This window comes from Propithecus coquereli, unplaced genomic scaffold, assembly GCF_000956105.1.
Source record: "Propithecus coquereli isolate 6110/MARCELLA unplaced genomic scaffold, Pcoq_1.0 Scaffold370, whole genome shotgun sequence".
In the NCBI taxonomy this organism is placed as follows: Eukaryota; Metazoa; Chordata; class Mammalia; order Primates; family Indriidae; genus Propithecus; species Propithecus coquereli.
In genome coordinates this window covers 2,765,339-2,777,662 of record NW_012149397.1, presented here as the reverse complement: position 1 = coordinate 2,777,662, position 12,324 = coordinate 2,765,339, and the positions used below count along the sequence as shown (strand labels likewise).

General features: G+C 43.3%; 1 protein-coding gene across 2 annotated transcripts in view; it reads left to right on the top strand.

Moving 5' to 3' along the window:
• CENPP (centromere protein P) overlaps nucleotides 1-12,324 on the top strand; it is a 236,502-nt gene that overhangs the window by 49,755 nt on the left and 174,423 nt on the right. For both annotated transcript variants that reach the window (XM_012651835.1, XM_012651834.1), the window contains one exon: nucleotides 10,563-10,659. In XM_012651835.1, coding sequence (XP_012507289.1) covers nucleotides 10,563-10,659 — 97 coding nt within the window. The remainder of the gene's footprint in view (nucleotides 1-10,562; nucleotides 10,660-12,324) is intronic.

The window sequence follows — 12,324 nt, the reverse complement described above, 5'->3', positions numbered from 1 at the left end:
TGAAAGTACTATGCTTACAATTACCATTTTATTATGAAGGATACAATCCAGAAACAGCCAAATGGAAGCAATGCATAGACCAAGGTCTGGAATTGGGGGAGACACAGAGATTCCTTGTGGAATCCAGGCATATCACCCTCCCAGCACATCAGTGTATTCATCAATGAGGAAGCTCCCCTGAACTCTGGTGTCCAGAGTTTTTATTGGGGCTTCACTACGTAGGCATGATTTTTTAAATCACTGGCCACATGATTAAGCTCAATTTCCAGCAACCCTCTCCTCCTGAAGATCTTGCACACTCAAAGTTCCAATGCTCTAATGACATGGTTGGTCTTTCTGATTGACAGCTCCCAGCTTGAAGGTATCTAGGCACCACTATGAAACATCTCATCAGCATACGAGGGCTGTCTGGAAAATATCCAGCCATCGTTAATACTATTTTTCGTATTACATGCCTGGATACTTTTCAGACAGCCCTCATAAGAAAGACACTCCTATCACTCAGGAAGTTCCAAGGATTTTGAAGCTCTGTACCAGAAACTGGCGCATAAATACTCTTTATTTTTTATTATTCTTTATTATACTATAGTCCTCAAATACGCTTTAAGGAGAATGTGGCACTTGAGCAATTTGAATGTTGGGTAGATTTAAACATTTGAAAATGAGTTCTTTGTAGATTCTAGGTAATAGCCCTTTGTAGGATATGTAGTCTGTGAATATTTTCTCTGATTCTGTAGGTTGTCTGTTTACACTGTTCATTATTTCCTTTGCTGTGCAGAACCTTTTTAGTTTAATTAAGTCTCATTTATTTATTTTTGTTGTTGCTGTATTTGCTTTTGGGGCCTTAGTCATAAATTCGTTGCCTAGGCCAATGTCTAGAAGAGTTTTTCCCACATTTTCTACTGGAATTTTTACGGTCTTCAGTCTTAACATTTAAGTCCTTAATCCATTTAAGTTAATTTTTATGTATGGTGAGAGAGAGGGATCCGGTTTCATTCTTCTGCATGTGGTTATCCAGTTTTCCCAGCACCGTTTATTGAATAGAGTATCTTCTCCCCAGTGTATGTCTTTGTCTGCTTTGTCAAAAATCAGTTGATCGTAGCTATATGGTTTTATTTCTGGGTTCTCTATTCTGTTCCATTGGTCTATGTGTCTGCCTTTCTACGAGTACCATGCTGTTTTGATTACTATAGGCTTGTGGTTATTCATGCTGTTTTTTGGTTCCACATTAAGTTCAGGATTATTTTTTCTAGATCTGTGAAAAATGATAGTGGTATTTTGATGGCAATTATATTGAATCTATAAATCACTTTAGCCACATTGTGAATGCAAAGGAAATGTTCTTGAAGAAAATTAAAAGTGCTATCCCAGTGAACACACAAATGATAAGAAAGTCAAACAGTCTTATGGATATAAGATATCAAGATATGGAAAAAATTTTAGTAGTCTGTATAGAATATCTAACCAGCCACAATATTCCCTTAAGCCAAAGCCTAATCCAGAGCAAGGCCCTAACTTTCTTCAACTTTATGAAGGCTGACAGGTAAGGAAGCTACAGAAGAAAAGTTTGAAGCTACCAGAGGTTGGTTCATGAGGTTTAGGGAACGAGCTGTCTCCACAAGGTAAAAGTGCAAGGTGAAGCAGCAAGAGCTAATGTAGGAGATGCAGCAAGTTATCCAGAAATCTGATTGAGATAAAAGATGAAGGTGGCTACACTACACAATACATTTTCAGTGTATAGGAAGCCAACTTATGTTGGAAGAAGATGTCATCAGGACTTGCATAGCTAGACAGCGGAAGTCAATGTCTGGCTTCAAAGCTTCAAAGAACAGTCTGCCTCTCTGTTAGGAACTAATGCAGCTGGTGACTTTAAGTTGAAGCCACTGCTCCTTTACCATTCCAATGATCCTAGGGCCCTTAAGAATTATGCTAAATCTACTCTACTTGTGTCCTATAGATGGAACAATAAAGCCTAGATGACATCACATCTGTTTATAACATAGTTTACTGAGTTATTTATTTATTTATTTTTAATTTTTTACTTTTGAGACAGAGTCTCACTCTGTCGCCTCAGGTAGAGTGCAGTGGCATAATCCCAGCTCACTACTACCTCAAATTCCTGGGCTCAAGTGATCCTCCTGGCTCAGCTTCCCAAGTAGGTGAGATTACAGGTGCAAGCCATGACACGCAGCTACTTTCTCCATTTTTAGTAGAGACGGGGTCTCTTGCTCAGGCTGGTCTCAAACTCCTGCCCTCAAGCAGTGCTCCTGCCTCAAGCCTCCCAGAGTGCTAGGATTACATGCATGAGCCACCACACAAGGCCTACTGAATATTTTAAACCCACTGGTGCAACCTGCTGCTCAGAAAAAGAGGTTCCTTTCAAAATATTACGGCTCATTGGCAATGTACATGGTCACCCAAGAGCTCTGATGGAAATTAATGATGTTTTCATGACTGCTAAGATAATATCTATTCTGTAGCCTGGGGGATCAAGGAGTAATTTGACTTCAAGTTTCATTATAAAACAAATACTTTTCATGAGGCCATAGTTGCCATAGATAATATAATGATTCCTCTGATGGATGTGGGTAAAGTCAATGGCAGCCTTTCTGGAAAGGATTCACCATTCTAGATGCTAGTAAGAACATCTGTGAGTCATGCAAGGGAGTCACAATATCAACATTAAAAGGAGTCTGGAAGTAGTTGTTCCCAGCCCTCAAGGATAACTTTGAGGGGTTCAAGAATTCAGTGGAGGAAGTAACTGCAGATGTGATGGAAATAGGCAGAGAACTGAAATTAGAAGTGAAGTCTGAAGATGTGACTGAATGGCTGCAGTCTCATGGTCAAACTTGAATAGATGAGCATTTGTTTTTTATGGATAAGCAAAGAAAGTGGTATTTTGAGATGGAATCTACTCCCAGTGAAGATGGTGTGAACTTTGTTGAAATGACAGTAAAAGATTTAGAATATTTCATAATCATAGTTGATAAAGCAGTGGCAGCATTTGACGAGATTAATTCTAATTTTGAAAGTTCTACCATGGGTAAAATGCTGTCAAACAGTATCACATGCTACAGAGAAATCTGTCAGGAAAATAAAAGTCAATTGAAGTGACAAACATCAGAGTTGTTCTATTTTCAGAAACTGACACAGCCGCCCCAACCTTCAGCTACCACTACGCTGATCAGTCAGCAGCCATCAACACTGAGGCAACACCCTCCACCAGCAAAAAGATTACAACTTGCTGAAGGCTAAGATGATCATTAATATGTTTTAGGAATAAAGTTTTTAAATTAAGGTATATACTTTGTTTTTTAGACATAATGGTATTGAATATTTAACAGACTCCAGTATAGTGTAGACATAACTTTTGTATGCATGGGGAAACCAACATATTCATGAGACTCACTTAATGCAGTATTTGATATATAGTAGTGATCTGGAACTAAACTCCCATTATCTCCGAGGTATGCCTGTGTACAATACGAGGAGTAGTCCTACTGCAACTGTGGACTTTAGGTATAGATAACGATGCCTCAGGATTGGTGCATCAGTTGTAACAAAAGTCCCACACTACTCCATCACAGGGCCACTGTGACCAGAGGAAAGGGGTGCATGTGAATGGTCCGTATGTTCTAATCAATTTTTTAAAACCTGAAACTGATCTAAAAAATATACTGTACTTAAAAATACAGACAGAAACGATTCCCCTTTAGCCACCTCCTCCCTGACCACCATGGTGTCAGATTCTCTTTTCTCTCCATCCATGGGCCTCCTCTAGCCTGAGCCCTGGTGCCCTCAGGCCCCTAGACTGGCTTGGGCTATGTTTCTACCATACCCCTCTGAGTAAAGATTTTGAGGGCTGTCCCCTCACGAGGATTTCCAAGGGATAAGCAAGGGGGCCCTGAGCCGGTGGGACATAGAGATATATGAGAGTGAGATGCAGTTTAACATAGTATAAGGTCGTGAATTGAGGTCTCCAACAGACCTGCCCTCTACAGAGGCAGATTTCTGAGGATGAGTTTGGAGACTGTTCCCAGGTCCACCTGGCAAGGCATGAGCTATGGATGGCAGGACCACCCAAGGGAAGGGGCCTGGGTCACTGTGTCCCCTCAGAGCTGAGTCGCCACATCCAGGATACTTGGATTGATAGAGGGGACAATGGACCCGCAGAAAATTCTTAAAAACCCTACTCCTTAGAATTGATTTTTCCCGAGTTCTTATGTTTGAAATCCCAGTGTCTTGTTTAACACCTCTGTTGAGACCCTTGATTCCTGTGGCTCTGTGTGTGGGCACTGACCAAACAAAAGGAGAGAGGGAGCCTCAGAGGAGGCCAGTCCCTGGGCCCTTGAGAGGCAAGACCAGGCTTCCTTGCAGCAGAAGGAACCTGGAAATCAGGATAATGGGCCTCCCCCAGGGACGGGGCCACCACGCTGCCCTGACAGGATCGTGTGCAGACATGGAGCTGTGGTATGGCCCAGTTCTGACCCTCTGGCTGTGCTGTAGGACCAGATGGGGCCTGGGTTGTCCCGAGCTATGGGCTGCTATGAGCTCTTTCCACCTCCCTCAAGACACTACATAAGTAATGTCACTTTCTATTTGTGGAGCAAAGTGAGGGACACAGTTTCTTAGAACATGGGTGGCTTCTCTTCCCCCACCCCAAGGGATGCTCTGCCATGGTTGCCTGGCACTTGTTTGTGTTAGTGACAGAACAATCCCTAGGGCCTCCTGAGGTCAGTTGTGGCTCACAGGCCTCAGCAAGCAGAGGCAGAGCTGTGGAGCCATGAAGGGCCTGCTACCCGCACCCAAAATGTCTCCACAACTGCTCTTGGACCAGCTGTGGGCTGTTCTGGTGGTGATGTTCAAAAGCCTGGAGCAAATGCCAGGAGCCCTGCGGTTCTCTGGGCAAGTCCTGGCGTGCACTGCTCTGGTGGTCTTTATAGTGAGGAGAGGCATCTCAGGAAGACGAGGGGAAAAGCTGGCCAAAAGGGGTTCAGCCTGCGGTAAGGTGGACCCAAAAGCCCGAGCCAAGACTGGCCAATGCCAAAGGCTGACGCTGGCCCCTCATCAACCATGGTGGAGGACAGTCCTCTATGGCTCCAAACCTTCTGCTTGGCAGCTCTAAATGGAACGAATACATATTCCTTACAGAGCATGGCTGACTTGCTTAACGAAGGAGAGAAAAGCCAGCCTCCTGAACTTCCCCAGGTGCTGGACACACAACACTTCTCAGTCCCGTCACAGGACGATGGAGATCTTCAGAAGAGGACCGTGGCAGGTTTGGATGACTACAGGGACCTTCAGCAGCAGTGTGAAGAATGGTCCCAGCAAGTCCAGGACAAGGGGAAGAAGGGAAGGCTGGAGAGTGCAAAGGCAGTAAGGATCCAGGCCGAGAGTGGTCGAGTGAGGCAACGGTCATCCCTGGCCCACACCTTGCTCAGCCCCCTGCAGCTGCCCAGCCCTGTGAGTGACCATCCGGAGGACGGGGACATGGAGGTGGAGGGAAACAAGGAAGCAGGACAGTCCGATCACCCAGTGTCTCCACCAGAAGTCTCTCCGAACAGTTTCAGTGACCATGGTGACTTAACTGCATGCTTGGAAAGTCCTAAAGAGGAGATTGGAGAAGTAGCCGGACAACTGCGAAGAAACCAAAAGGAGGGAAGAACTGGAAGAACAAATTGAAACCCTGCAAGCCCAGGAGGCCTCTCTGCAGGAAGACAATGTGCGGCTCGACAGGGAGCTCCAGGAGCTTGAGCTGAAACTGCAAACGCTACCTGCTTTGGAGCAAGAACATGTGATGGGACTTGAGAGGAAATTGACGGAGGAGGAAGTCCACTGCTCGGAGATGCAGAAGAGACTCGCTACCATGTCAGTAATGGTAAACCTCGCTCGGCAGACAAAACACATCTACAAGAAGATGGCTGAGGACGTGGCCCAGGAATTGGAGACACCCACTTCCTTTTATCAGAGGGACATCCTCTTCCATGAGCGTAGAGTGCAGGACAGCTAGATGGCCACTGTGTCCGCTCAGTGTGACGTCAAGTTGCTCAGGAGAGAAAGCAACTACAACAGGCAGAAGCTGGCTGCCCTTGAGGCCACGTTCCAGCCTTTCCCAAGTGGCCCTTTTGCTGCTGGGGCTCCACCCACAGCCCACAGGGGCCTGGAGGTACCAGAGGGACCGTGGGCCATCAGCTCCCCCAGGAGGGAGGAGGGTCGCCTCTGTGAGTGCTCAGGGGTCCAGGGCGACCTTCTGGTTTGATTGTGCTTCCCCTGCAGCCCGATCCTGAAGGCAGCAGCTTCAGCAGAACATCAGCAGGTGCTTCTCCCTCTGAGGGAAACTTTCATTGAACTCTTTTTAGTTAAGTTCCTTAATTCATATTGAAATTATTCTTAATAAAGTTTGATAGCATAATTGTAAAGTAGTATTTTTCAAATATAGATTGTTTAATTCCTATGCATACTGCGTTTCCACACGTCTGGACCCTGTAGAAGTACGTGGTATAAGTATTGTGTTTTGATTTAGATAAAGGGCCCCGCTTACGTAAACATCAGTGAAGTTTGACATGGATAGGGTCGTTTAAAGCAAAGTCCATTTCTGTGCGCTGTGAATGGTTATTAGAAAACAGTATAATTTACCTGAATAAAGTTTGGTTGTAAATAACAATGCAAAAATAGTGTCATAGACACTACTGCCACACCATTTAAAGTCCATCATATTTTTATTACTTTAATCTCACTGTTTGTAGAATAATTGAGGGAGGTTGATATTTTGCAACTATTCTTACTTTGTACTTTTTAAAAATAAAACCTTGTTTTTTTTTTTTTTTAAGGATATTTAGTAATTTTTATTTAAGCATTTTAAAAATATATGCAGTCAAAAATCAGTTTTCCCTTGATGGCAAACACACACTCTCTCTCTCTCTCTCACACACCCCCTGCACCACAGTGCAGACACAGGCAGTCTTAGTTGTTATGTTAAACCTGAGGAAAATGTAAAAATAAAGATAGCTGGGAATATTGAAATAAGGTTTTAAAATAAATGAGAAGGGAGAAGTCCTGCACACTCAATTTGTACATACTCCAAAGACTCCTACATTATCTGTACCCTAAAGGATGGTTACGTCAGGGACAGGACAGAAACTCAACAGGACACTCTGTACCCCATGCATGCAGATCCAGAGACTGTGGTGACATTGCAGACCCTGCCTTGGGGCAGGGCCAAGGGCAAGGACAAGGGGTGGTGAGGGGCCCAGACCTAGCCATGGGACAGCTTCCCTTAGCCTAGGCCTGAAGGGAGCAGGAAGGGGCTGGGTATGGTCTGAGCCCAAGACATAGCTGTTCAGGGCCTTGCAACCCTGCCCCTGCCCTCACTCCTGCTGTCCACCCCTTCACTGCTGGGGCACTGGTCACCAGCACCCAGAGGGCCTGGGCCATGCAGAGGAGTCAACTCAGCTGAGCAGGCCAGAGCAGGCCATAAAAGGGACAGGCCACTGTGGAGCTTGGGCGGCACCTGTGGCTCTATGGAGCGAAAGTGTGGATGTTGCTATATCCCTGCTCATCTCTAGCGTCCACGAGTATCTTTTGAGTTTCTGCCATGTCTTTAGTATGGTGGCAAGTGCTTCGGAGGCGGTGATGGCAAAACAGCCCTAGGAGGCCCAAGGACCACAGAGATCACATCCTGGAGAGGGGCGGGTGGACACTCAAGTCCCAGGGACACACAAGGGTAACACGTGCTCTGCAGACTCTTACAGCAGGGCCAAGGGCAGCCGGAGTGGCTGCAGACCACTGGGAGGGGACATGTCTGCTGAGATTTGAAGGCCAGGAGGTGGCAGGGAATGTCAGGGAATGTCCAGGCAGCAGAATAGGTGGGATCAAGGCCCAAGAGCTCAACTTGGAGGAAGATAGATTCAGAGGAAGATGAGGAAGGGGACGGGAGGGGACACTGATGTGGCTCCAGAGATCTCTCTGGCTGTGGGGGGATGGGTGTAGGTGGGCACAGGATTTGGGGAGGGTCCTGACAGGGCCTTGTGAGAGCACAGGGGGCTCCCCTGGAGAGGTCACCAGGATGGAGAAGTGAGGTTTGAGGGCATGTGGGGCAGGGAAGAGATGTGAAGGATGGCACTCTGAGGTTTCCCACTGACCCTGTGGGGTTGGGACTGCTTTAAATCACCCTTCTTGAAACTTCTGCAGGAGACTGGGAACAAGGCAGTGAGGCAGGCTGTGTCAGCCTCATGAAGCAGGTCTTCTGTGGAATAGTGTGGGTAAGACATGTTCATCTGTAACTTCCCCTTGGTGTCCGCAATCCCTGCTGACCCATGACCAGGTGCCCTCATCTCTCAGGTGCAGAGCCCATGTACATCTGTGCAGGGGTTCTGTTGCCAATTATTCTCTGAGATGGCCCAGATCCACTCCTGACAAGTGCTATTAATAGTTCCTCCCAGTTGACATCCAGTCCATCTCATGTCCCATAGATCCTACCTTCTGTCTCTGTTACCTCTTTTGCACTAACATCCTGGTATTTTGGGGGGCAGTTTCTCCTGGACCAATCCCTTTTAAGGGACTCCTTTCACTCCTGTCCCCTCATCTGTCTCCATGAAGCAGCCAGATTGGACCTTTAACCCAGGTCCTGAGCTTGTAAAGCATAAGGCCAGCACCTGACACGTGTGTGATGAGTGTGCAGCAAACCCTGTCCTGGCCCCATCTCCCTGGCTCTGGGGCATGAAGGGCAAATGTCCCAGTTGCCCTGCTTGTCGCTTGGTTTGTATCTGGCATGTGATAAAGAGCTCCCCTTTTCAGTCTTAAAAGTGTTCCACTTAAGACAGTCAATTAAAAGGTCACAACCTGACGTGGTGGTTCATACTGTAATCCTAGCACTTTGGGAGGTCGAGGCAGGAAGATTGCTTGAGGGCAGGAGTTCAAGACCAGCTCTGAGCAAGAGCGAGACCTTGTTCCTACAAAAAATGGAAAAATTAGCCAGGCGTGATGGCGCACGCCTATAGTCCCAGCTACTAGGGAGGCTGAGGCAGGAGTATCACTCGAGCTCAGAAGTTTGAGGTTGCAGTGATCTATGACGATGCCACTGTACTCTAGTCTGCATGACAGAGAAAGACCCTGTCTCAAAAAAAAAAAAAGTCACAAAATGATGGCTTACCTCAGTTAAACTTTATCAGAATGCGCCGTTTCAAAGTATATATGTAAACTCATAACACATGAAACAATAAAACTTCTAGAAGGAAACAGGAAAAACTCTTCTAGACATTGGCCTTGGCAAAGAATTTATGACTAAGATCCCAAGGGCAAATATAACAACAAAAATAGATAAATGGGACTTAAGAAAATCAAATACCTTCTGCACAGCAAAGGAAATAATCAACAGAGCAAATAGACAACCTACAGAATGGAAGAAAATATTCATAAACTATACATCAGACAAAGGGCTAATATCCAGAATCCATAAAGAACTCAAAAAAATCAGCAATAAAAAAGAACACACAAGCCCATCAAAAGGTGAGCAAAAGACATGAACAGAAGCTTTTCAAATGAAGATAGACAAATGGCCAAAAAAACCTATGAAAAGATGCTCAATATCACTAATTATGAGGGAAATGAAAATTAAAACCACAGTGAGGTACCACCTTACCCCTGTCAGAATCCCCATTATTAAAAAGTCAAAAAACAACAGATATTGGCACAGATGTGGTGAAAAGGAAGCACTTATACGCTGTTGGTGGGAATGTAAACTAGTACAACTACTATGGAAAGCAGTATGGAGATTCCTCAGAGAACTAAAAGTAGACCTACCATTCAATTCAGCAATCCCACTATTGGGTATCTACCCAAAGAATACACTTGCATCCAAATGTTTATCACAGCACAATTCACAATTGCAAAGATATGGAACCCACCCTAAGTGCCTATCAACTGATGAATGGTTAAGGAAAATGTGGTCTCTACATACCATGGGATACTACTCAGCCATGAAAAGGAATGAAATAAGGTCTTTTGCAGAAACTTGGTTGGAACTGGAAACCATCGTCCTAACTGAAATATCTCAAGAATGGGAAAACAAATACCACATATTCTCACTTATATGTGGGAGCTAAATGAGGGATATATATGGTTGTAAAGTGGTGTAATGGATATTGAAAACTAAGAAGGGGCAAGGGTTGGAGGGGATTGAGGGATAAAAATCTACCTGTCAGGTACAATGTACACTATTTTGGTGGCGGGTACATTGAAAGGCCTGAGTTCAGCATGATGCAATTCATCTGTGTAACAAAAACACTTATACTCCATACATTTTTTGAAATTAAAACAAAAAAACCACCTGACTTTAAAAACTTAAAAAAGAGAGGAAAAGGGCATTTCAGTCTGAGAAGATACCGTTAGTAATTGGTATTAGCAATCACACAGGAGGGACATAAGTGCAGGGTTCAGTATATAGAACTCTAGCAAGTACTTTTTTAGTTTTAGTGTAAGATAGATGAAAAATAAAAAATAAAGCTAGATTAGGTGTATTATTTCATCGTATTTATTACCCATAGAATCTTTTATTCCCACAGAGCAGAAGAAAGAAGAGATCTGTTCATGTTTTTCCGAAGCCTACATTTTTTTGTGGAATGGTTTGAGTATCGTAAACGCACATTTAAACATTTCAAGGTAAGGTCTGAAGTCATTGACTTGAAACATATATGGAAAATGAAGCTGGTGTTAATTTGGGGATTCACCCATAACATTCTTAAAGTTTTCCAACAGTAGAAAATATTTTCATTGGCTTCTGGAATTTGCAATTATTTGGAATAAGGGGAGGAGGAGTGCCTTCTTGCAAATCAGTGAATAATTTATGTTATGGAATATCTTAAAAGAAGATAATTATTTTCTAATTTACTTTAAAATGCTCATTTTGAAAAATCAGTCTTTCAAGGGTACTTGAAGTAAAACAATAAATGTTAATAAAGAATATAATCGTAGCAAATTTATCATGTAGCGGTACGATCTTAATTTCCTGAGCCAGACTCTGTATATTCAACTTCATAATTATTTTACATTTTGAGTTTAAATATTGAAGCCTGATTCCACTGAAGTAATGCTTCTTAAGTGTGATATGAGTACTTTAAAGTACTTCTTTTTATTCCCTTTGTTTGATTCAGGCAAAGCTAGAATTATGTTTGGCTTCATTGTAATCTCTCAAGACCTATTCAGTTGGATGGCATCAAATTATTGACAGCAATGGTCCTCCCAAAAACCAATTCTGAAAGAATCAACATAAAATAATATTTCAAGGTTCAGGTTTCCTTGAAAGCCTAGATAGGTCATGACTATTATTTTTAGGACTGATACTAACTCTCCTTTATGTGAGGTTCTTTTTTACTATTGTATTTATTCTATTTGGTTGAGGTAATAAAATGTGTCAAGCCTAGGATTTTCTGCACAAAGAAACACGGGTGGTTCCTGTACTACAGTCCCTTGAGTTCTCATGATTTTGTTATATTTTATCACAAGTAAACAGTTAAATATCTCTGCTTTACAACTGGTAAAATGCAATAATGATTGGGAGTGTGCTGGTAGTTGTCGTAATGAATGAATCACCTAATATTGCTGATTCCTTATGCATTTGATTGGGTAGTAGAAAATGTGAGCTCTAGCCCCCGTTTCCAAGGCTAATTTGACTCTAGGTGCATTTCAGGTTGGTGTAGAAGTATAATTGGTTTGTTTTTCTATGGAGGATGGAGCACTTCTATAAGCTGATCTTTGCTGGTGATAACATTACTAGGATGGACAAAAAAAGTCACATTTTTCTGCAACCATCACTACTATCCTCCAGAACTTTTTCATCATCCCAAATTGAAACATACCCAGTAATCACTAACTCCCCATCCATTCCTCCTCCTGGCCCCTGGTACCACTATTCTATTTTCTGTTTCTATGAATTTGACTCTCCTAGGTACCATATATAAGTGGAATGTCCTTTTTCTGTCTTATTTCACTTTGTATAATGTCCTCAAGGTTTATCCATGTTGTAGCATGCATCAGATTTCCTTTTCTTTTTAAAGCTGAATACTCCATTGTATGTACATACATATTGTTTATACATTCATCTGTTGATGGACACTTGGGTTGTTCCCACTTTTTGTCTGTTGTGAATAAAACTGCTGTGAATGTTGGTGTATAGATGCTTGTTCATGTACTTGCTTTCAATTCTTTTAAGTATAATCGTATACGTAGAAGTGGAATTGCTGTACCATATGGTAATGCTATGTTTAATTTTTTGAAGAACCACATACTCTTTTCCATAGCAGTTGTACCATTTTACATTCCCACCAG